The following is a 26277-nucleotide window of genomic DNA, read 5'->3' on the forward strand; positions in this document are numbered from 1 at the left end:
TTTTGGTCATAAAGAAATTTAAAAAAATTTCCATTTCATGTTGTAGTTTCTACCATCCTCCCTGATCTTCTTTATTGCTTCACTAGAAGAAAATGTTGGAATTCAAGTCCTAGTTTTCTGCCATTCCCTCTCTCCTCAGGAAATAACCCCATCCTAACCTAATTCTTAAGCATGCCTAAGTCAAAAAGGCAGGCACTGACTGTTTAGGACTGGCTCATACAAGATGCAATATGTATACTGAGGACACTCCTCTCTCCTTCAGAAAGAAGAGCTATCAATAGAAGATGAAGAAAGGTAGATCGAGATTAGATTAGAAAAGTGATACTAATCAGAGAAGAGATATTTTAGGGAAGAGTCTTATGAGAAAAGGTCTTCATCAAGATGTTTAATTACAGATGTTGCATGAGAACCCTTTTTCAACTTCAGAACTTTGTGACATGATCATAAATTGTTATGTTTGGTATTTGTTATGTGAGAGAATAAATGATAAAACAAAACTGTCCTGAATTGAGTGACATTTTAAATAATTATTTGAAAACACACAGTAGTGTAACTGGAATTCTAGGGTTTGTGTGCCTGCCACCACCAAATGCCAATAAATGAGATAGGAATTGAATCTTTAAGGGGGGGGCTTTATTCAGAAACCAGGCAATTCTGTGAAGATGGGGGCTAACACCCTAAAGAAACTAACTTAATGTGTTATTTCCAGCTCACTTTTTATAGTGGATTGAACAAAGACAGCTATCCATCAATGAACAAGCCCCCACAAATTGTTATTGCTCTTCTGGACATCTGTATTCAAGCAAGCACGTCCCAGTTTGCTGAATCTGGTATTCTGATAGTACTAGTCCCAAGCACTACTCCAGATGTGTGCCAGGCTGTAAAACTCACTCGGAGTAGACAGACCATAAAAAATATATGTACATGTAGATTTCTTACTATTCCATGCAGAGTGCCCTCCCCATTTCCCTGCCATTCCCTTTCAACCTCCCCCTCCCCACACACCTTTAGTAGTAATCCTTACATCTATAAGTCTTGCTTCAGGTCAAAGATTGCACTCTGCCTTTGTGCAAATAACCTGCTGTGGTTGTCAGCACAGCACTTTCCTGGTCTGGGGATCCTCTGGCACAGGCCAGTATATACTACATACACAGTACGTAGCAGCAGGCAGTTATGTCAAGGAAAACAAAAAGCAAAACTATTATAAAATCCTTCCTCAGGCCCACAATGCTCAGGGGCAAAGAAGTTAAGGAAGATATAGATCAAAACAAAACAAACAAAAAAAAAAAAAACTACTTTTTTTTATTTGAGACAATATCATGAATAATCTTAGCTTTCTATTCAGTAAGTTCAGCATTGTCAGGTTAAACAACACAATTTTTTTTAAAGATTTTTTTTAAAGATTTATTTATTTATTTATACAAGCAGTGGGTACAGTCAGAAGTGTGGGAGGGTGAGAGAACCCACCAGAGCCAGAGCGGGGAACAGAACAGGCAGAGTGATGAAACACACTGCTGAGGAGAGCAGCGGGCGGCAGGAAAGGTCTGCCGGCCACGTGGGATCCTCACTGGCAGCCGGGGATCGAACCGGCACTGCAGAGGCTGCAGGCAGCTTCGCAACCCAGCACTCAACTGCTGCACCACCAGGGAGGCCCTCAACAATTCTTTAAATTACTCAAATCCATGATTGGTTCTCAGTAATAGGTAATCCAGGCACCTCCAATTCTCTCGGACAGCTTCCCTGAGCTGGCCTAGTTCCTGTCCACTGACCCTGATAGCTTAAGACATTGTATTTAAGGCTTTGGCCATCATGCACACCAGGTGTTCTGTTTTTACATTCAAGAATCCTACCATAATAGTATCACAAAAATAGTCATAGAGAAGTATTCTGTTTTACTCCTCAACTGTGAGTTCTCATTGCAAATTGGTGGGAGGGAAATTTACTTTTCTTGCTCACATTCTGATTTATGTGGACCTTTTGGGCATAAAAGCTGTGAGCCTTCTCATGTTGCTATGCCCCCTACCCCATGCTGTTTGTTGATATGAACACAATTGCATAGCAGAAATCATCCCACCAGTAATTTTAAAAAGGCCATTGCATAGGACATAACTGTGATAGTGTTACAGATCATGTTGTTTCCCACAGCCAGATCCAAACAATTGCTCTTTCATCCTGAGAAAATATCAATTTTTTGATAGGTGAGATATTTGCCAATATTTAAGCAAATATTCCTCTGTCTTATAGTAGTTACAACAGACTCCCCAAATATAGATATAAATGAAGGTCAAAATGCCAATCCAAATTCTGGAATAGGTATAATTCTGTCAGCTTTTAAGGAATATGTATACACCCCACAAGGCATAATGCCAAGGTTTGCTCAATATAAATCCCTCCCACAAGGCAAACATACATCAGAGATATTCGGAAAATTTTGTGCCAGATACACCAGATATCTTTATCCTATCTTATTGGTATGATACTTCCCTGGAGGGACTAAGGGCCAGTTATTAACACAAACATAAACATAATTGTCTTTGTAAAGTCACTTTTAAGTCTACCACTCTCTTGGACATCCATTGATCCTCAGGTTCTGATGTTGTGTATCCCAAGCTTGACTCCAGAAAGATTTACTGCCATTGATCACCAGGAATACTTCTCATGGACTGGTCCACCATTCAGCCAGTTGATCCTCTAACATTCTCATTTTCCAATTCTTTACCAGAATCTGATTACCAGGAAAGTAGTTACGCAAAGAGATGTCTGTGGGATGCAATAGTCTGTCAGAAGCAAACTTGCACAAAAGGATTAGATGTTAAAAATGTTGTGTTCCAGTCCGATTTGTAAGAAAATGAAAACAAAATGCTGAAGACCAGAAACTGATATATATTTTTTAAAGATTTATTTACTTATACAAGAACTGGGGTACAGGCCGGAGGTACAGGAGGGTGAGAGAATTCACCAGAGACAGAGTGGAGAGCAGAACAGGCAGACAAACCAAAAACACTGCTGAGAGGAGCAGCAGGCACAACACGAGAGGTCTGCTGTGCCATGTGGGAATCTCCCCCAGCTGGCCAGGAATCAAACCCGTGCTGCAGAGGCTGTGAAGAGCTTCACAGAGCTGTGCTCAACCCGCTGCGCCACTAGCGAGACCCCAGAAACTGATATACTAAAAAAAACAATTCCTGAAATTATTTCTCTCTACCCTCATGCCAAACCTACGGACAGGGAGAGTGGCACCCCAGAACTCTTAAACCTGCCTTCTCTAAATAGGTTATGTCATCCACCACATCAAGACAAAACATATAGACCTTTAATGGAAAGTAACTTTAATACAATTAGTGTACAATAGAGAAAAGACAAATGATATAATTTCCAAATCTAGCACCCAAAGTTACCCTTCTCCTTGTGGGTAAATGCCCAGTAAATAAGGTTGACCCAAAGCAAAAAGTCTAAAGAACCTTCTGGTGGGGACCTATAGAAAAGGGTCAAAAACAGTGAGACTAGTCTGAGAGGAAAAGAGCAAAATCAAAATCAGATTGGAAGCTGCCATTGTTAAACTCCCCAAGGTCTCTCACCCACATCTGTTTCAACCAGTCCAGGATTAACCAAGAAGCAAGCACAGTTTCTTCACATGTATCCTGCTCCACATGCCTCCTCCAGGCCTCCTTCTTGCTCTCCATCCTGCTTTTTTCCTCCCCCAGTCTCCTCTCCAGCTTTTTCTTCTTTCTGTTCACCCTCCTTTGGGTGGGGCAGGAAACCCAGAACCTCCCCTTTTCCTGGGGACCACCCTGTTACAATATTACAGTAGAAACTGTTTGCAACTTAAGTCTAGCTTAAGAGAAATTGGCCAGTTCTTCTACAGAAACACAAGAATAACAAAATGTAATGTATACATTTTAAATTGGCCTTTCTGGAACCTTTCATAAGGAATATCAGCTGAGCTTTTAACAGTCTGCCTCTCGAGCAGGGTACCCTGTAAATTTCTCACCATCAGTCTTTGCTGCACTACTTACGTCTTTGGGTAAGTTTTTCTCCTCCAGGACCTGGGGTCTTTGGGTCTGCCAAGGGGTAGTTGCCTTCATCTCCCTTCTTGGTAAATTTGGAACCCTGAAAACAAGATATTATGATGTCTTTTTCCAAGTCTCTGAAATCCGTGGATTCCTGAAAGTAGTCTGATTTTCAGTATAACATTTCAGCCAAAGTTTCAGGCTTCTAACATTCTGTTATAGGCGGAAAAGAGATTGATGCAAATACACACATTGTGATGAGAAATATAAGTATTTAATAAGTTTTTCCATTTGTAAGAGAGAGAGAGAGAGAGAAAAGAAAATGTTCCAGTTTGTTCATAAAAAGAGGCAATTTGCCACTGCTACAGATCATAGCACTGCTCAAAGAGAAACTTTCTAGAAATGAAAATAAAATATTAAAAAAACAGTATTTTTAAGTCTTTAAAATTGTATTAGTCCTCTCAGTGTATCCGCTCCAATGTAGTAAGTCTCAATATTCTGTTATAGCAGTTTTTATGAGTCCAGATTTTTATAAGCTTTGCAGTTTTCCTCAGTTTCATGGCAAACCTATATTTTCAGAGTACTTTCAGGCCCTTTTTTGTGAAGTTTTCTGAATACATAGTTTGGTAAGTAACCTCTATAAATAGTGAAAAGACTCAACATAACCATAGCTAAAATCTCATTGCAAAGCAATTTATAAGGAAGTTTGCTCAACTTTTGTGGATACACCATATTTCAGAATAACCAGAACTGACCAGGAATGGTATTATAACAGGACATCTTAGATGCTAAGTTTTGTGTGTTTTTATTATCATTTTAGAATATTTATATTAATTTTGCATACATGCTGAAAAGATCTAACATTTTTCCCTATATGGTAATGTTCTCAATGACATTTTGATATATCTAAATCAGCCCAATTTGTTTCAGCATTTTTAGAATGTTGACTCTCAGGGAAGTTTTGTTACAGGCTTAATAAATTTATACAAATCATATAACATAGTACTTAATTTGCACAGACTGACCAAGATTTTAAGTGTAAAGTATTTCTCAAAGCTGCCCCCAGCCTCTGCAGCACCAGTTTGATCCCTGGCCACCTGCGAGGGTCCCACATGGTGCGCAGACCTCTCCTGCTGCACCCGCTGCTCCCCTCAGCAGTGTATTTCATCGGTCTGCCTGTTCTGTTCCCCACTCTGGCTCTGGTGAATTCTCTCACCCTCCCGTGCTTCTGACTGTCCCCAGTGCTTGTATAAATAAATAAATAAATAAATCTTTAAAAAAATAGTATTTCTCTGACAAACTTCGGTAATACTGACAGGATAGCTCTTACTCTCTCTCTAGCTAGATACTTTAGAGTATTAGACCTTTAGCCATTTAAACAACATACCAAAAAGATGACCATAGTTAAGGAATGTTTTTCTCTCTTTAAGAAGATGGAAAAAATAAAACTTAGTTTTATGGAAGTATACTACTGATATTAAAAGATAATCTGGAAGCTCATATAACACAAACTTAATTTTATTAGCTTGCCCACAAAATGACCATTTCAAGATTTTTCTCTCAAACTGCCAACATCCTTTTGTTTTCCTATATCATACATCATTTTATCTTGACATTAATCTTTTACACCTCTAGCAAAAAATATTTATTGCTTATGTCTTCAAACATACATACACATACACATTTTACATCTCAAAATCTCATTCTTTTTGGTTTCCAGATTGCAAGCACCTGTAAATACTGTCATACTTTTTTTTTAATTGGAAGACTGATAATTAACTACTAATATTTTTTTAAAATATATGTCAAGATTAAGTTCAAAAGCTTAATAGTTTTAAATATTTGATGAACAAAACCACATTTTTTTAGTGGAAAATCTTTGTTTTTTTTTTTTAAAGATTTATTTATTTATTTATACAAGCACTGGGTACAGTCAGAAGCGCGGGAGGGTGAGAGAATTCATCAGAGCCAGAGAGGAGAGCAGAAGAGGCAGAGTGACGAAATACACTGCTGAGGGGAGCAGCAAGCGAGGCAGGAGAGGTCTGTCTTGCCATGTGGGACCCTCGCCACCATGTGGTGACCAGGGATCAAACTGGCGCTGCAGAGGCTGCAGGCAGCTTCGCAACCCAGCGCTCAACCACTGTGCCACTGGGGAGGCCACTACCTGTTTTATCTTTTTTTTAAATAATGCACATATGTCAAGGCATTTGTATGCATTCCTTTCAAATAATTAATTATTTAAGAATGTATGGCTTATAGCAGTCAACTGTGAGGAAACAGCCCAAGTTTGGCATCACTAGATTAAGGCATTCCACAAAATTGACTGTCTTTTGATATGTGGCCTTTTTTATGTATGTGTCCCTGAAGTAGACACTAGATTCTTTTAATAGTATTATTTATTGCCTTTTTCTTTCATCCATAGAAACATAAGCATTATGTTCAAAGGTCCAAATGTGGTCCAAATATCCTTCCTTTTTTTGATGGCGGTGCAGCGTGCTGTTAGTATAAAGAAGGCTCAGAAAATGTGCCACAAAATCTATTCGGACATGGTGTTCAAATGCTTTTGCCTTTAGGAATTGTCTGAGAGAAAGAGGCAATACCAAATCAATAAACCTATATGAGTCTTATTTCTGTGACCACCCTACTCAGTTCTCTCTATCCTCTGCTCACAGGATATCCTGAGTGCACCAGGATATAACTTATGGGCCAAGATTCAAAATGTACTCAGTTCTCAAAAAAGGACATTATGTCATCTCTCACTACTTTTTGAATTTTGAAACGTTACTCTTCAAATATCCTACATTATGTTAAGTTTCCCCAACAGACCAACTAACTGAGATAAGTTCTAATTTGGTAGAGAAAGTACATGAACTAACAAGGTAGAATTTAAAAATATTAGTCATTATTGACACTCTCTTTTTAGGACTATAACTTGTTGACATATTACCAGTATTTAATAAGGCATAATTCTTTATGAAAGTTTGAAAAACGTTAATTTACATTGTTCTCATTGTTGCTCTTCATATACCATCAGTCCTCTCTTAATGATGGAAAAACAAGACATAACAAGATGAAATACTATAAGGAGATATAATTGTGGCACTCTAGCTCTATTTATGGCACTTGCAGTCTAATAGCCAGTGAATCAGTGCAGTCTAATAGCCAGTATAAATAAAGGATCCAATACAAAGCTATATAGCACCAAAATTACCAAAGGAAAGTATAAATGTCTGAAGAAGACTATCGGAAGTAGCATACATACACTGTTTTCAAATATTGGGCAACACTGATTTTCTGGCTGTTTGAGAATTATAGCTTCTCATAGTCAGAAATGTTGAATTTGGTAGAATATCCATAATTAATATTATTTATCAAGATTATAAGACACTGAGCACACACAGAATTTTGTCTTTTAGAATTGCTACCACCACTGCAACTTTAGTTCATATTTGATTAAAAACTGGAATTATCCATTCAATCAACATATTTAAATATATTTAATAGCAGATTTAACTTGTGTGATGCCAGATGGCAATACTGGTCTTTAAGTAGTCAGGGGTAAATGATCTTGCTCTCATAATTCATGAACTAAGAAGGGTGCACACACTGAAAATGTAGACAAACAACTGTATATGTTGTCAAAACATTCAAAACATTTGTGTATATGTGTGTTATGTGTTAATCTGCTCAAAGATGCAAATGATGAAAGGATCAAAATGGAAGAGAGAGAGAGAGATGAAAGGAAAAATTGAATAAATGCTTAGATAATTATCTAGCACCATAAAGAAAGGAAAAATAAGAATTATAGGAATACCAAAACAAGAACAGAGAAGGGAACTGAAAGTACAATAGCTAAGCTTTGGAAACAACCCAAATGCCCAAAAATAGATGACTGGATCAAGAAGATGTGGTACATATATACCATGGAATATTACTCAGCATTCAAAAAAGATAAACACATACAATTTGCAGCAACATGGATGGCACTGGAAGGGATCATGCTCAGCGAAATAAGCCAGAAAGAAAAAGAAAAATACCGGATGGTCTCACTCATAGCAGGAATCTAGAAAACTTAAATAAGGGACCAGGAAAATGAATAACTATAAGAAAGTGAAAATCAAAATCAACAAAAAAACTATGAACCAGAGACACTCTATGGGGGGTGGGGGGTTGGAGGGGAGGGATTGGGGTCAAAATAAGGGGGTTGCAATTGTATGGGGAATATAAAAATAAAATTTATTATTAAAAAAAGGAAGAAAACTACCCATAATTGAAAGTGAATTGACCACACAAATACAGGAAGCTATATAAGCACAAATTTATATTAACAAAAGGAGATTTACAGCAAGATATATAGTAGTAAAACTTCCAAGACTCCAAATAGGCCATAATTAGGCCAACAGGTTTCTCTGAAGAATCACTACAGACAAGAAGAGAATGAAAGAGCATGTTCGAAATACTCCAAGATTAAAATAACCAACCACAAACAATATATCCTGCAAAGCTCTTCTTCAGATATGAGGGAGAAATAAAGAACTTCTCAGACAAGCATGCACATTGAAACGTAATCAAAACTCTCCCCCAACAACAGGAAAGTCCAGGAATAGACTTTTCTACTAAACTTTCCAAGAAATAATAATACCTACCCTGCTCAGAATCTTTCAAAAATATTTAGAAAGTAGGGATATTTCCAAATATATTTTATGAGGCCAAAATTACACTAATAACAAAACCAAGCTAAGGCAATACAATGGAATAAGACTACAGACCAATCTCCTTAGTGAATACAGATGCAAAAATCCTCAATAAAATCATAGCAACGTGAATCCAACAATGTATTAAAAGGATTATACATCATAACTAAGTGGGATTTATACCAGAGATACCAGTATGGTTTAATTTCCAAAAAAGCAATCAGTGTAATTCACCTCAACATAAAGGAAAGAAAATCCATATGATTATATCAAAAGATGCTGAGAAAGCATTTGATAAGATTCATCACTCATTTATGATAGAACCCCTTGAAAAACCTGGGATAAATGGAACACAGGTTAAAATAATAAAAGCCGTATATGACAGACCCACAGCTAAACAAAATAAGCCAGAAAAAGAAAGGTAAATATTGGATGGTCTCACTTGTATTTGGCATATAGAGAACACAAAGGATCAGGCAAAAGGAAACCTTGAAAACAGAACATAGATCTAAGGCATTCAGGAAGGGAGCAGGCGGGATAGGGCAAGCAGTAAAGGTAAAAACAGGAGATGGAAGTGCATGTTGGACTATGGTGATAATCTGCAGGTGTTTTGGCGTTGGGGAAAAATATGGTGACTACATCTGAGGGGAGAAATCATATACTGTCAAGGTGTAAGAAAAAGGTACTTCATTAATAATACATTAATTTAAAAAAATGGGAATTAGTTTTCCCACTGTTCTCGAAACTAGAAGTCCAAGGCCATGGTACAGACATATTTCATCCCTGGTGAGAGCTCTCTTCCTGGTTTGTTGTAGTCAACCCTTCAACTGATTGGATGAAGCCTTCCCATATTATGTAGAATAATCTGCTTTACTCATATTGCAGTGATTTAAATTTCAATCTCATCCATCCTAACAAAATACAGTGTTTGAGCACATATCTGAACACCATAGTTTAACCACATTGGCCCATAAAATTAAATCATAACAGGCTGGATCCTTTTACATGACAACAGATAGAATAGTCTTAGAACAACAGGAAATCTGAGGAAATGCACTTGTACATATGTGACTGAAAAACACTTTGAATTGCTGTATGTATGCAACTTCAAAACATATTTCAAAACAACATAAGTTGTTTCTTGTTTCTTTAACAATTCACTTAATATGTTAGTTAACAGCTTGTCATATCCTGGAACAAATTTGTTATTACACATATAGCTTCCCTACTTTTAATGCAGTGACTATAACTGTTTAAATATAAAAAGACTGACATTTCCTCACTTCCATATGCCAAATGTGTAAGTCTAAATTTTAATGTGTTACATAATAGAATAAACTACTTATATTTTAAAATAACCAAGAATGGTTTAAGTAATAAGTACAGTAAAATTTTAGGCAAATTTGACATTTTAAAATGCATGAAAGGGTGAATATTCTAAAGCCTACAGAATATTGAGGGGTCAAGCTGGCCTTGGATATGAATAGATGCAGGAACTTACGGTCTTTCACTCTCCACTGGCTTCTTTCACACAGCATTAGATATGATCATAATCCATTCACTAATTGATCTCAGCCATCCAAAGGAATGAGAAATATTCTCCATCATTACCAGTTAGGAAAATCCAACACTACAATCTACATAAAAGGAAAAACAATTGCATTTTTTTGGTTTTTATTTTAAATGACCCTCCCTCTGCAAAAAATAAAACAAAAAACAAAACTTAAATCTCTTCTAAAATATCAAGGGGAACACATATGTCCAGATTTATATAGGAAGTGAAATTGTTTTATTTGGTGGATAATCTATTTAACATTCATTTGGATGATGAATATTAAATATGATTTAATATTCATTTGAATGAAAAGTGCTAATATATGCAACATGATAAATTAAAGGATATTAATCAAGTCAAAACATCCTGATTTAGAAGTTGCTGTGCTATTAAAATGGATCACAAGAATATAATTTGATTTCCTTCAGCTGCAAATATTAAGATAGTCTTTAAAGTGCTATTAAGGAAAATGGCGGCGAGGAGACGCTGCGAGTAAGATCTCCCATTAAAAAAAGTTAATAGGGAGGAAAAGCGGCAGGTCCCAGTGAGAACTGGGACACGGAAGATAAACGGACGACTCCAGCAAACTTCCCAAAGAAGAAAGTTGCCATAAAAGAGGACCAGAAGGGAGGGAAACGCAGAACCCTGCTCCCCTCCCCCGCCCACAAAGTCGGCACTCTCCGACCGGCAGAGAGGAGGGAAACAACAAACCAAAACGGCCAACAAGAAAAACGGACACAGCAAGTGGGACTGTGAGTGGAAAGGAACTATTTCAGCCACCACACCCCGTGAACGGGAGCTGTGGAGAACCCTGCAGGATCCGCGTGGAGGTGAGCTCCAGGCACCATTAAAGAGAGCTCCGCCCCCCAGGAGGAGACCAGCACCAGCACACAGCCCCAGCTGCCCGGTAAGCTTGCGCAGGTAAGCTTGCGCAGAAAGCAGCGCGCTGACGATCGCAGCTGCCCAGGTCCCCTCGCCTGCGACCTAGGCTTGCAGCTGCCCAGGTCCCCTCGCCTGCGACCTAGGCTTGCAGGGAGACCATGGAGGCCTCCCTGAGTGAGCAGGAACAAGGCGCCCAGGCAGGGAAGCGGGATTCAAAAGGCACCATTCCCGCACCACTGATCTGGGCTACAGCCCGCGTCCTGGAACTGAGGGCTTTGGAACTGAGACCCAGGGCACGAAATTAGGGGCGTGGGTTCCCCACGACGGTGGGGCACAAGGCAGACACAGCACCCCAAAGCCGTTGAGGTGTACCCTACCATCCCCGCTCTGCTCCCTGTCCCACGGGGTGGAAAATCAGCTCCCCAAGGGTACTAGGAGAGATCTCTGGCGCCACCTAGCGACTTGAAGCCAGCAGAGGCTCCTGAAGGAGCTAGTGGCCAGCTGGGGAGTTAGCCCATGCCGGGCCCCTTCCGAACAAGTAGTCTGATCCCACAGGGAGAGCGAGCACCCACAGCCGGGGCAGACCAGGCGCGCAGAAGAGTGTGCCTGAGACCAGACACGCAGGGAGTGTGTCCCACATCACCATTTTAGAACAAGGACATTTCTTCAGTAAAGACTACCTGCAGAAGGCTTCCTCAGGAGCCAGAGGTGAGCGGGGGAAGTTCGCCCACTCCAGACCCCCTCTGGCCTGCAGTCCAAGCCCAGAGGGGGAGCAGGAACCCACCGCCGGGGCAGACCAGGCGCACAGGGGAGTGTGTCCCCACATCGGCATTTTAGAACAGGGACCTTTCTCCAGTAAAGACTGCTTGAAACTGACAGATGACTCCTGGAGGAACCAGAGGGGAGCAGAGAAGCCCACCCAAGATGCCGGCCAGTCCCAACAACACAGTGTCCCAACGCATATGGCAAATTAGAAAACAGACAGTAGGGAGGAGAAGAACCACACGCAACCTAGCAACTCTCCAGAGAAAAAGCACACCACAAAAAGAAAACCAGCCCCCAGATTGCAACGACAATAACTTGGAAGAATTTCTGAGCCTTCCAGAAAGAGAATTTAAAATTGCCGTGATTAAAAAACTGACAGAAGTCATAAAGGAAAACAATGATAAGGGAAAAATAATCAACGATCAGAAGAATGCAATTGAGTCCCTAGAGAGGGAAAACAATGGTCAGAAGAAAGAAATTGAGTCCCTAAAGAGGGAGTAAAAGAAATGCAGGAGATCAAAGAATTAATGGAAAAACTAAAGAATTCTGGGAAAAGCAATGAAAGCAGAATAGATGAAATGGAAGAACGAATAAGTAATCTTGAAGACACAGAAATAAAAAGAACCAAAACAGAAAAGGAAAGAGAAGTACGAAGGAAAAAGAACGAGGAAAGACTTCGGGAACTATCTGACTCCATGAGGAAAGGAAATATAAGAGTTATAGGAATACCAGAAGGAGAGGAGAGAGATGTAGGAACAGAGAAAATATTCAAAGAGATAATTGAAGAGAACTTCCCAAATGTGAAGAAGGAGCTGAAAATTGATATACAAGAAGCAAGAAGAACACCAAACTTCCACGACGAAAGGAAAAATACAGCAAGACACATAATAGTAAAGCTCCCAAGAATCCAGGTCAAGGAAAAAATAATGAAGCTGGCAAGAGGGAAGAAACAGATAAAATTCAAAGGAAAGCTAATCAGGCTGACATCAGACTTCTCCGAAGAAACACTACGGGCAAGGAGAGAGTGGAGGGACATAGTCAACAGACTCCAAGAAAACAGATGCCAACCAAGAATACTCTATCCCGCAAAGCTCTCCTTCCTCTTTGAAGAAAGAATATGGACCTTCCCAGACAAACAGTAACTCTGGAATTTCATTGCAACTAAACCCCCTCTCCAAAAAATACTACAAGGAGTCCTAAAGCCAGAACCTCAGAGGGACGAATAACAATGAAAGAAGGCCAAAAAAAAAAAAGTTATTAAAAGAATAAATAAATAAAATCAAAGGAAAGACAAACAATGGCAAATACAGATGTTAACATATCAATATTAACTCTAAATGTAAATGGACTAAACTCTTCAATAAAAAGACACAGAGTTGCAGCCTGGATTAAGAAACAAAACCCAACCTTTTGCTGTCTCCAGGAAACACATTTAGCTACAAAAGATAAAAATAGGCTCAAAGGTAAAGGATGGAAAACAATCCTACAAGCAAATGGACCAAAAAAGAAAGCAGGAACAGCTATACTTATATCAGATAAAACAGATTTCAAACTCAAAAAGATAAAAAGAGACCCCAATGGTCACTACATTATGATCAAGGGGACAATACTTCAAGAAGAAATAACACTCATTAACATATACTCACCAAATGAAGGAGCACCAAAATATATCAGACAACTGTTGTCCTCTCTGAAAACAGACATCAGAGAAAACAGATACGTAGTGGGAGACTTCAACACAACACTATCAACAATGGATAGATCAACAAGACAAAAAATATGTAAAGAAACCAAAGCTCTAAATAAGGACCTAGAGCAATTGGGCTTAACAGACATCTATAGAACACTAAACCCCCAAAAAACGGAGTACACATTTTTCTCAAGCGCACACGGATCATTCTCCAGGATCGATCACATACTGGGGCACAAGACAAACATCAACAGATACACCAAGATTGAAATCATATCAGCTATCTTTTCTGACCATGAAGGCATCAAACTAGAAATAAACCATAAAAAGAAGGCAAGGAACTTTCCTACCTCATGGAGATTAAAAACCACACTACTGGAAGACCACTGGACTAATGAGGAGATCAAAGAAGAAATTAAAAAATTTTTTGAATTGAACGACAAGGAGGACACCAATATCCTAAATGTATGGGATGCAGCAAAAGCAGTAATAAGAGGAAAATATATAGCAATAGAAGCTCACATCAAGAAACAAGAAAGAACGCAAAGAAACAACCTAATCTCGAAGCTCAAAGATCTAGAAAAAGAACACCAAAAAAACCCCAAAACCAGTAGAAGAAAAGAAATAATAAAAACCAAAGCAGAAATAAATGAAATTGAAACTAAAAAAACAGTCCAAAAGATCAATGAAACCAAGAGCTGGTTCTTTGAAAAAATAAATAAAATAGACAAACCCCTAGCCAGGCTCACAAAGGAAAAAAGGGAGAAAGCACAAATAAACAGGATCATCAATGAAAGAGGAGAAATCACAACGGACACAGCAGAAATCAAAAGAATAATCAGTAACTACTATGAACAGTTATATGGAAACAAGTTTAACAATCTAGAGGAGATGGATAAATTCCTACAACTCTACAATCACCCAAAGCTAGATAAAGAAGAAATAGAACACCTAAACAGACCAATTACAATTAGCGAAATTGAAATGGTAATCAAAAACCTCCCCAAAAACAAAAGCCCAGGACCTGATGGATTTACAAATGAATTCTACCAAACATTCAGAGACAAATTAGTGCCTATCCTTCACAAACTCTTCCAAAAAATTGAGAAGGAAGGGACAATACCAAACACGTTCTATGAAGCCAACATTACACTAATACCAAAACCGAACAAGGACAACACAAAAAAGGAAAACTGCAGGCCAATCTCCTTAATGAACACTGATGCAAAAATCCTCAATAAAATTTTAGCTATCAGAATCCAACAATGTATCCATAAGATAATTCACCACGACCAAGTAGGATTCATTCCAGGGACACAAGGATGGTTTAACATCCGAAAATCAATCAACGTTATCCAACACATCAACACAAAGAAATATAAAAACCATATGATAATATCGACAGATGCTGAGAAAGCTTTCGACAAAGTGCAACACCCATTCATGATAAAAGCCCTTGAAATTCTTGGGATACAAGGAACATACCTCAACATCATAAAGGCCATTTATGACAAGCCAACAGCCAGTATCATTCTCAATGGTGAAAAGCTGAATGCAATTCCATTAAGATCTGGAACAAGACAAGGATGTCCACTCTCACCACTGCTTTTCAATATAATACTGGAAGTCCTAGCCAGGGCAATAAGACAAGAGAAAGACATCCAAGGAATCCAAATAGGAAAAGAAGAAGTCAAACTATCACTATTTGCAGACGATATGATATTATACATAGAGAACCCCAAAAACTCCACAGAAAAGCTAATTCAACTCATCAATCAGTTCAGTAAAGTGGCAGGATACAAAATCAACACGCAAAAGTCAGTAGCCTTCCTATACACAAACTATAAATCTGAAGAAGAAGAAATCAAAAAAACCATCCCTTTTGTTATTGAAACAAAAAAAAATCAAATATTTGGGAATAAATCTAACAAAAGAGGTAAAGGACCTATACAAAGAAAACTATAAAACACTGTTAAAAAAAATAGAAGAAGACACAAAGAAATGGAGAGACATCCCCTGCTCATGGATTGGAAGAATAAACATTATTAAAATGGCCATCCTTCCAAAAGCAATATACAGATTCAATGCTATTCCAATCAAAATTTCAATGTCATTCTTCAAAGAAATAGAACAATTATTGATGAAATTCATATGGAATCACAAAAAACCCCAAATAGCCAAAGCTCTCCTGAAAAAAAATGAAGGGAATGGAGGCATCACACTACCAGACTTCAAACTATACTACAAAGCCATAATCATCAAAACTGCATGGTATTGGAACAAGAACACACACAGAGACCAATGGAATCGAATAGAAAATCCAGAAATAAACCCACAGATTTATGGTCAACTAATCTTTGACAAAGGAGCAAAGAATATGCATTGGATCAAAGAAAGTTTGTTCAATAAATGGTGCTGGGAAAACTGGGTCGCTACATGCAAAAGAATGAAGCTTGACCACTACCTCACACCATACACAAAAATCAACTCAAAATGGATTAAAGAACTAGACATAAGACCTGAAACCATAAAATATATAGAAGGAAATATAGGCGAAACACTACGTGATTTGCACATCAAAGACATCTTTACAGACACATCACCCAAAGCAGTGATAGTGAAGGCAAAGATAAACAGCTGGGACAACATCAAATTAAAGAGCTTTTGCACAGCAAAAAAGACAATAACAAAAACAAAGAGAAACCCCACCGACTGGGAGAACATTTTTGCACCCAACACTAATGATAAAGGACTGATCACAAAAATCTGCAAAGAGCTGATGAGACTCAACAACAACAAAGAAAATAATCCAGTCAAAAAATGGGCAGAAGAGCTAAAAAGAAACTTCTCTGAAGAGGAAATGCAAATGGCCAACAGGCATATGAAAAAATGTTCAACATCACTTGTCATCAGGGAAATGCAAATCAAAACTACCATGAGATACCATCTTACACCAGGGAGAATAGCACATATTAAAAAAACTAGCAACAACAAATGTTGGCGAGGGTGTGGAGAAAAAGGAACTCTTCTGCACTGTTGGTGGGAGTGCAAACTGGTCCAACCACTGTGGAAAGCTGTGTGGAGATTTCTGGACCTACTAAACAGAGCTTCCATATGATCCAGCAATTCCACTCCTAGGTATTTACCCAAAGGACACAGAAACATCAATTCCAAAGAACACCTGCACCCCTATGTTTATAGCAGCACTGTTTACAATAGCTAAGCTTTGGAAACAACCCAAATGCCCAAAAATAGATGACTGGATCAAGAAGATGTGGTACATATATACCATGGAATATTACTCAGCATTCAAAAAAGATAAACACATGCAATTTGCAGCAACATGGATGGCGCTGGAAGGGATCATGCTCAGCGAAATAAGCCAAAAAGAAAAAGAAAAATACCGGATGGTCTCACTCATAGCAGGAATCTAGAAAACTTAAATAAGGGACCAGGAAAATGAATATAAGAAAGTGAAAATCAAAATCAACAAAAAACTATGAACCAGAGACTCTTTTAGGGGGGCGGGGGCGGGAGGGGAGGGATTGGGGTCAGAATGGGGGGGCTGCAATTTTATGGGGAATATAACAATAAAATTTATTAAAAAAAAAAAAAGATAGTCTTTAATACCATAAGTGCCATTTTTCTGGCACTTTATAATTACTTTTAATCTTGACCAAAAACTTATTATTAAAATTGTCAGTTAACTTGTTTTGTAAGCCTTTTTCTTTTTGCATGAACTATAAATTCTTTAAAGAATTTCAAGTAATTAAACCAAGGAAAATTCACAACTTAGAGGTATTTTTTCTTTGTTTTCCTTACCAAAAATTAATATGGAGATCCAGGAGGTGGTCAAGCTTGTTTTAGATTCCTATTTACTACAGTATTTTTAATGAGCAGAAAATCTACTCTGCTTACGATGCTCTTCAGCAGTGCATGGCTGGGATACTATGCCTCTCAAAGCTTTCTATATCCCATGTGAAGCAGTGAAAATTGAACTAAGATAATTTTACATTTGAACAATTCATAGATCCAGTTACTAGAACACCCTGTGAGGCACTACATACATGGGTTGTCCAATCAGTTTGGGAACCACCCACTTACCTGCAAATCTGAAATAATTTGATATCTCTTCAACACAGTGAGAGAAGAGTGAAAGGGAAATTTTTTGTTTATGGGGAGTTAGCTTTTTGGAAAAGGAAATTTTTCTAAGTATTATCACCAACTCTCCAAATTCTCTGTACATTTTTATGAAAAGAAAGTAAGTGAATGAAGTGTTTATAACAACTTTTCGTAAAGGTTTATTGGCATGTTTCAAATTTTCTTTTCAGTAAACATATTTTCTTGTTACACAAAGTGTATCTAGAAACCTGCTGCATTATTTCTATGTTCATGATTTGAGAAGGTGTGTTCTTTTATCTTGTCTTAATTCCAAAGAATCTTGAGTTATTTTAAATACGTTATTTTGGGAGCTATCATACACATAAATTATTTAAAGAAATTATTTTAACCAGAAATATTTAGCATGCTTGGAATTAGACCTTATCAGATTAAAGTCTGTATTAATAAGAATGTTGCACATAGAAAGTACAACTTAAAAATTCCAAAGAAAATTAATTTGAGGGCCTCCCCGGTGGCGCAGCAGTTGAGCGCTGGGTTGCGAAGCTGCCCACAGTCTCTGCAGCGCCGGTTTGATCCCCGGCCGCCGTGCTTGGGTCCCACATGGCACACTGGCCTCTCTTGCTGCCCGCTGCTCCCCTCAGCAGTGTACTTCATCAGTCTGCCTGTTCTGCTCCCTGCACTGGCTCTGGTGAATTCTCTCCCCTTCCTGCGCTTCTGACGGTATCCAGTGCTTGTATAAATAAATAAATAAATCTTAAAAAAGAAAAGAAAATTAATATGACACCGCCGAATAAAAGCAGCAGACTTTAGAAGTACAATTATTGCATACCTGTGACCTTTTATTTGCCTAATCTTTAAAAATCAGCATCAACTGTTTTTTTCTGAGTTTAGAGGCTCTTCTATTTATATGCTCAGCTTCAAATATGACTAGCTGTAGTCTTGTATAGGTCTTTTCTATTTCTTCATTAGTAATTAAATCTCATTGTTTGTATGCTCTTATTTATTTCTGCCAGAATATTTCCTGTGGTTTTAATTTTTTGTGTGAAGTGTAATCATGCTTCCCCTGCACTAGGTTATTTGTTTTAATGGAAGAGGAAGCATAACTATCTTTTATTTCTATGTCTCTAATGTTTAGTAAATGCTTAAGGAATGTTGAGAGAATGAAGGAAGGGAAAAAATGAAAAGAGAAAGTTCAAGCCATTCAGTTCTGTCCTGTTAATAATGAATTTAAGCATATCAGCCAGTCCTTGGTTTGAAATGGGTATTCATTGACATAAGTTGAGTTCCAAGGTGTTGGTACTATAGGCAAGAACAAAAAGATTAAAGGTTAAAGGAAACACATACATAAAGTGTTCCTAAATTGTGGGTTCAACCTCTTCACAGAATAAATACTGGGGAATCAAAATTACAAAGATATGTGAAAACTTTGGGGTCACTGATTTTGGCAAATGCACCCAGTAATACCAAATGGCAAGTCCAGTATTGTGAGATAAATAATCCAATGTTAAATGGGAAAATAGGAACAACTAGGGTGTTTTTGATTACTCTTATAGACCAAACATGAAGTGGAATTCTTAACTCAGTTTCTTTGTTCAGTATTCCAATTTTTCCCAAATGAAAATCTGGTTGTATTTTAATTTTTGTGCCTTATTATATTTTATATATCTGTTTTATTCCCCAACTCAGTACCCTGTGTTCTTGTCTAAATTTTATCATATTTACCATGCTCTTTTATATAACCAATAATTCTCTCTAATTTAATAAGCTTATCACATATTTTAGAGCTGAATTTTTATTTTATATTCATATGTTTACAATAGCAGTGCATTTTGAATTTTGATAAAACTGTAATCAAATACACAACAAAGCTTGGCTCTACCTTACTGAATATATAACAAAAACCGGCCTTTTAGAAAATCTGACTGCAAGTGGTATTTTATACTAACAAACTATTTTTTTTTTATTATAGTCTGTCTATGGTTTGCAAAATGACATTAGAGGTCACAGTCCTACTCACACACCAACACCAGAAACTAAACCTCCAACAGAAGATGAGTTACAACAACAGGTGGGTCAACTGAAAAAACGAACTTTCAGTGGTATACAGAGTGACAGTTATGAAGACAAGATGGTGAATGTAAACAGTGAGAATTTTAAAAGATTATTTTGTGGTTGGCTATTTCATATAGAAGATATTAATTTAAAAGGCAATGACATTATCTATTCTTGAAATATGTAAATATTTGAATAAATATCAATAGTATCATTTAGATATTTTTGTATCAATAGTATCAATAGTATCTTTAGAGATATGGCTCTCAAAACTTTTTAATTCCTCAAGTCCTTTATCCTGGAGCCAATTTTTAAAAGTCATGTATGTTGATTCATATGTGTCTCCATTATCAAGAGTTGTTTTTTTACTCTAGAACTCTGTCTTTAAGAATGAGAAAACAAGAGGTGGGGGACATTGAGTTATGTGTTTTTCAGATTCACAAGATGTGGTCTTTACAAAAGGGTGCTTATTCTTGTTTTTATAGTATTGCTCTCAATAAACCCTCTTGTAGATTTTCCTTACCAACAATAGTATACAGTCATGGTATATATCACTTCTTTTTTCACCAGTCGATCATAAGTGTGAATTCCATGTAACTCTAGTGTTCCCTATATTAAATAATATTTTAATCTCTTGATTGATTAAGGTATGGGGCTTTCCCCACCTTTTGACTATTTCCTGTTAACATTTTGTTGTAATATTGATATCAACGGTGTACTAACAAACAATTTCCAGTTTATTTATAATCACCATAAAGGATAAGTAATTCAGAGTTTTAAATTGAATTTTGCATGTGTTCTTACCCATGTGAGCCTTTGAAATGCAATGTTAATGTTTTTTTTCTCAAAACACTTATCATTGATGCTTTGTTGGATAGTAGTAGGGAGTAGGATTAATTTTGAAATTATAGTAGCAATACATTTTATTTTCTGAATTCAATATTTGAAAAGGAATTATGATTTTCATTTGGTTATTTTCCATGGATATATTGCTATACCATTAAAATGTGCAAAAATGAAAAATGATGTAAAATATATTAAATAAATAAATAAAGTTGCATGTTGTTAAAGCAGGCAGAATGTTTAAATGCATCACTCTTCTAAATTGATATTGATTACATTCAAACAGATTTTATATTTTTTTAATGCTTTTTTTGTTGTTGTTGAGGTAACATTTAGTTTACAATGGTAAAAGTATCTCCCCCTTTAGGTGTTGTTACCAAATCGCACCTAATACCAAACACCCACAGTCTTCTACTATATTCCATTTTGATCCCTCCCCACTTTATCCTCTCCTCTCCCCACCCCCTTCGTTTCCCATAGCCTCAGTTCTACAGACAGATTTTTAGGGTTTTTAAAATTGGTTTCAATTTATCTGACCCTTTGTTTTATTTCTCTATGTTCCAATTAGAAGTGACACCATCTACTATTTATCTTTCCCCTTCTGACTGATTTTACTTAGCATAATCCCCTCCAGTTCCATCTATGTTGTCTCAAATGGAAAGAGTATCATGTGTGTGTGTGTGTGTGTGTGTGTGTGTGTGTGTATGGAAAAAATCTTCCTAATCCATCCATCTGTCTTTGGACATATAGGTTATTTCCTTAGCTTAACTACTGTAAACAGTGTTGCAATGAACATAAGAAAGCATATATCTCTTTAACTTAGTGTTTTTGTATCTTCAGGTGGATATTTAGAAGTAGTATTGCTGGTTCATATAGTAGAAACTTTTAATATTTTGAAAAACCTCCATACTGTTTTCCATAGGGGCTGGACCAGTCTACATACCCACCAACAGTGTAAGAGGGTTCCTTTTTCTCCACATCCTCGTCAACACTTGTTGTTTCTGGTCTTTTTGATATGGGCCATTCTCACTGGTATCTTGAGTTGGTATCTTGTGGTTTTGATTCACATTTCCCTGATGATAAGTGATAATGAACATTTTTTCATTGCCTGCTGATCATCTATATGTCTTCTTTTGAGAAGACCCTATTTAGGTATCCTACTCATTTTATCATATGATTAGTAATTTCTTCTTGAGTTGTATGAGTTCTTTCTAAATCTTTTTAACTCTTTCAAATTGTTCTGGTTTGACTTCTTAAGCAGAATTTGAAATTTCACTGATTAAGAACATATATTCTCATTTAAAATTTCCCAATCTATTGGAATTTAGGGTAAAATTGTGATAATGCCATTATCTATGTAACTATTTCTTTAAATTTCTTTTCAGATAAAATATTGGCAAATACAGTTAGATAGACATCGGTTAAAAATGTCAAAAGTTGCTGATAGGTAGGTATTTTAATATGTTCACATAAATTTAAAAAATCATATGAGAATGATTGTGTTTTAAAATGGTAAGAAATTGTTAGGGGGAGGGATGATAACTTAAAACCTTTAAGAAATGCTATTTATTTTCTTTTTCCACATAAAATACTTCCATAGAACTCGTTTGTAATTTAAATAGAAGCATTGTCATTATCATTTTAAACATATAGAAATCCAATATTTGTACAATAAAATCAGATAGAGATAATTCCAAAGAATTGGGTTTTTTTCATTCCTGGTAGAGGAAATGAAACTTTTGATTTACATCTGGCTGCCTTTTGTAAATTCATCTTAATATTTATACCATTCTGTTACTTCATGACTTTAGAATTTGAATTAAACTCAGATTTAGATATGTTCCTTTTGTTTTAAATCTGTCTTTAAAGACATTCAGGTCCTCACTTTGAGAAATTAAGTCCTTTTTCCAACTTCTTTTCTCTCCCTGTGCCCCCCCTTTTTAACATACATATAAACCTCTTCCACTTTATTTCATTTTAATGGAAAGATATTGACTCATGTCTTAGGCATGCAGAGAGGAGTAATTCTTTGATTTGTCTCCTCTGAAGCAAATAACTTGATGCACATAAATTATTGAAATGTTAAATCTGTTACTGAATTTCACTCTATACGCAAGCAAGGATCTTGATCAGGCATTTTTATTGTGTACCTTACTTTGAATTATAGCCAGAAATCTAAAGAAGATAATTTTTTCTCTCTCTCTCTCTAGTCTATTAGGTTATACGGAACAGTATTTAGAATATGACCCATTTCTTGTACCCCTTGACCCTTCTAATCCATGGCTGTCTGATGATACGACTTTCTGGGAGCTTGAAGCAAGGTTGGTGACATTTAGCTGTGCTTATTTTAGGGTTTGCATATAATAGGAAAAATTCTACAGCTAATTTTACTTTGTGTCTACATTAGTCTAGACTGAAAGTTCTTTTTCAGTGTAATAGTTTTTAAATCTTGTAATTTGCATTTCTGTTAAGACTCATATTTCTAAAAGAACCAGCACAGAATTAGAAGTGTTAGTGTTTCTAGACAGCTAGTCAGAACTAAGCAGTTTAATTCTTGATATTTATCTCACTTGTCTTTAGCTTCTTTGAAAATCCGCATAGCCACAAATATCTATGTATTCAAATAAAATAAGTCCACCATAGGAATGTCTCAATAAATTCAATTTTAAAGCAAAGCAGAAATATCCCAAGAGAATCTGACAAGAGGCTGACTTCTTAAGAAAGCCAAAGTATAATTAGAACTCCCTGGTTTCTTTTATGTGCTATATAAGGGACAAATTATATTATCAATCTTGAAAAAGTCATGAAAAAATCATTGCATATCACTTTATAAAGTGAGGTTATAGTATCATGTAGCATTACTCTAGATAGCATTTTATAGACTTCTTCCTCTCGCATCCATCTAGTGGTACTTAGACACTCAAAATATACAGACCTTTTCTTAGCTAAATTCTAAATTTTATAGATTAAAAACCTGGAACCCCAAAATGTTATGATTCCAACAGGATTAGGTCACACATTGAACTGACAGTAGAGTCATAAACTAGGATTTCAGCCTCTTGGCTCCTAGTACACTTTCCTCCAGTACAATATACCACCATGAGACAGTACTATGTACTAGAAATTGGGATCTAGGGTTAAAATGTCCGGAATATTTTCTCCTGTTAATTCTCTGACATTGGTAAGTTATCACCCTTTCTTGACCTCAATTTCTTCATCTATAAAATGAGAATTATAATATAATTTACCTTAAAAACTTGCTGAAAAAAAGAAACTGAAAGAAGGAATCCACTTGGAGCACTTAGCAGTTAATTCTTTTTTTTTTTTTTTTTGAGTTATTTATTTATACAAGAACCGGGGGTACAGGTCAGAGGCGTGGGAGGGTGAGAGAATTTACCAGTGAGAACGGGGAGCAGAACAGGCAGACAGACCAAAGACACTGCTGAGGGCAGCAGTGGGCAAGACAGCAGAGGACTGTTGTACCATGTGGGCTACTCCCTGGCTGGCTGGAATCCAACCCACACTGCAGAGGCTGTGGGGAGGCCCTTAGCAGTTAATTCTTAATACAAATTAAACTGTTATCAATGTCTAATTTATTTCTCACTATAATTTCATGTCAAGCCATTCATCAGAGATTTTTTTTTATGAAAGATAAATTTAAAATGCAAGTTTCAAGGTATGTATGATTTTGAAGGGAAATGGCATAAACTAGTGCTTATTTTAAGTGATATAACTAGTGCTTAATGGCATAAACTAGTGCTTATCTTTAAAGGAATATATTTGACATATCCTAAAATGAATATATTTGACATTATTTTATTTTTTATAGCAAAGAACCAAGTCAGCAGAGGGTAAAACGATGGGGTTTTGGCATGGATGAAGCATTAAAAGACCCCGTTGGGAGAGAACAGTTCCTTAAATTTCTAGAGTCAGAATTCAGCTCAGAAAACTTAAGGTAAGACATGTTTTTGGGTCTTAAGCTATATGCTAAAGAGACCTACTTGTAATACATCTTGTTATTTCATACTTAAATGGCCAATTACCTCACCAAAATGATGTGATCCTGTTGAATTAACGGAGGGCTAAAAAAAAAAGGTTACCAAGATAAAACTTGCCTATATTATCACTTCTTTAGACTGCTTTATTTATACACTGCCTCTTGAACTTTCAACTATAGAACAGTCAAATATTGACTTTTACTCCATAAAAATGTATAATCTATAGAGTTATATAAGCCATACAGCCCTGTAAAAATTTCATTTATAGAAAGGTGTCAGCATTCATTTATTTTCATTGGAATTCAGCAATACCAGCCATTTTCACAATCTTTTCAGGGGAATTAACAGTAGTATTTCTTTTTTTTTTTAAGATTTATCTATTTATGGATATAAGAGCTGGGGTACAGGTCAGAGATGTGGGAGGTGAGAGGATTCATCAGAGACAGAGTGGGGAACAGAATAGGCAGACTGAAACACACTGCTGAGGGGAGTAGCAGGTGAGACAGGATAGGTCTGCTGCGCCATGTGGTTTCGACCTGGCCGCCCGGGGATTGAACTTGTGCTGCAGAGGCTGCGGATTGCTTCATAGTGTGGTGTTTAACCCCTTGTGCCACCAGGGAGGCCAACAATAGTATTTCTACTAGTCACCAAAATGCCCACCAAACTCTCCACCGTGCTCTCCTCCACCCATTCCTTCATTCTCTAGTCTGCCCCTTTCCTTACACCTCCCATCACAAGAGTCTCAGATCTGTGGTCTGCTTTCAAGGGCAGTCTTAGGGTTTGTCTTTGTCTATTCCTTTGTTTGGTTTCTCTAGATTCCACATATAAGTGAAACCATTTGATATTTATCTTTCTCCTGCTGGCTCACTTAATTTAGAAAAATCCCTTTCAGTTCCATCCATGTTGCCACAAATGGCATGAGTAGACTTTTTTGATTTTTTAATTTCTGATCTGTATTCCACTGTGTATATGTACCACATCTTCTTGATCCACTCATCTGTTCTGCATCATTAAGGTTGATTCCATAACTTGTCAATTGTAAATAGTGCTTCTATAAACATAGGAGTGCAAGTTTCCTTTCAAATTAGTGTTTTTCGTGTGTTTTTTTGGATAGATACCTAGCAGTATATTTGCTAGGTCATATAGTAGATTCATTTTTTACTCTTTTGAGAAATCTTCACACTTTTTTCCGTAGGGGTTAGACCAGTCTACATTTCCACCCACGGCTTAATAGAGTTCTGTTTTCTCCACAACTTTGCTGGTGCTTATTGTCCATGGTTTTTCTGACTTGGACCATTCTCACATGTATGAGGTGATATCTCATTGTGGTTTGGATTTGCATTTCTCTGATGATAAGTGATGATGTGGATTTTTTCATATCTGTTGGAATTCTATATTTCTTATTTTAAGAAGTAGCTATTTAACTCTTCTGCCCATTTTTGATTGGATTGCTTGTTTTCTTTTGGTTGAATTGAAGATCATCATTATAGGTCTTCAATATCAATCCCTATCACATGTATGGTGTACACATATTACTCCCATTTGGTTGGGTGTCTGTTTCAATTACTGTTTTTCTGTACAGAATCTTTTTAGTTTGATGTTTAGTTTAGTTGTTATTTTTCTCCTTTGTTTTTCTTGCTGCTGAAGATGAGTCCATAAAGATGTTTCT

The 26277-nt window shown here is 36.8% G+C and overlaps 1 protein-coding gene across 13 annotated transcripts in view; it reads left to right on the forward strand.

Moving 5' to 3' along the window:
* Positions 1 to 26277, forward strand: part of RGS7 (regulator of G protein signaling 7) — a gene marked incomplete at both ends in the record, with an annotated part of 489391 nt that overhangs the window by 430797 nt on the left and 32317 nt on the right. For 11 of the 13 annotated variants that reach the window (XM_084253313.1, XM_084253315.1, XM_084253318.1 and 8 more), the window contains 4 exons: positions 19685 to 19783; positions 21996 to 22057; positions 22821 to 22931; positions 24440 to 24565. In XM_084253313.1, coding sequence (XP_084109439.1) covers positions 19685 to 19783; positions 21996 to 22057; positions 22821 to 22931; positions 24440 to 24565 — 398 coding nt within the window. The remainder of the gene's footprint in view (positions 1 to 19684; positions 19784 to 21995; positions 22058 to 22820; positions 22932 to 24439; positions 24566 to 26277) is intronic. The other 2 variants (XM_084253309.1, XM_084253320.1) reach the window with 1 other exon arrangement.

The sequence above is a fragment of the Talpa europaea genome, assembly GCF_964194135.1.
Source record: "Talpa europaea genome assembly, chromosome: 14".
Classification (NCBI taxonomy): domain Eukaryota; kingdom Metazoa; phylum Chordata; class Mammalia; order Eulipotyphla; family Talpidae; genus Talpa; species Talpa europaea.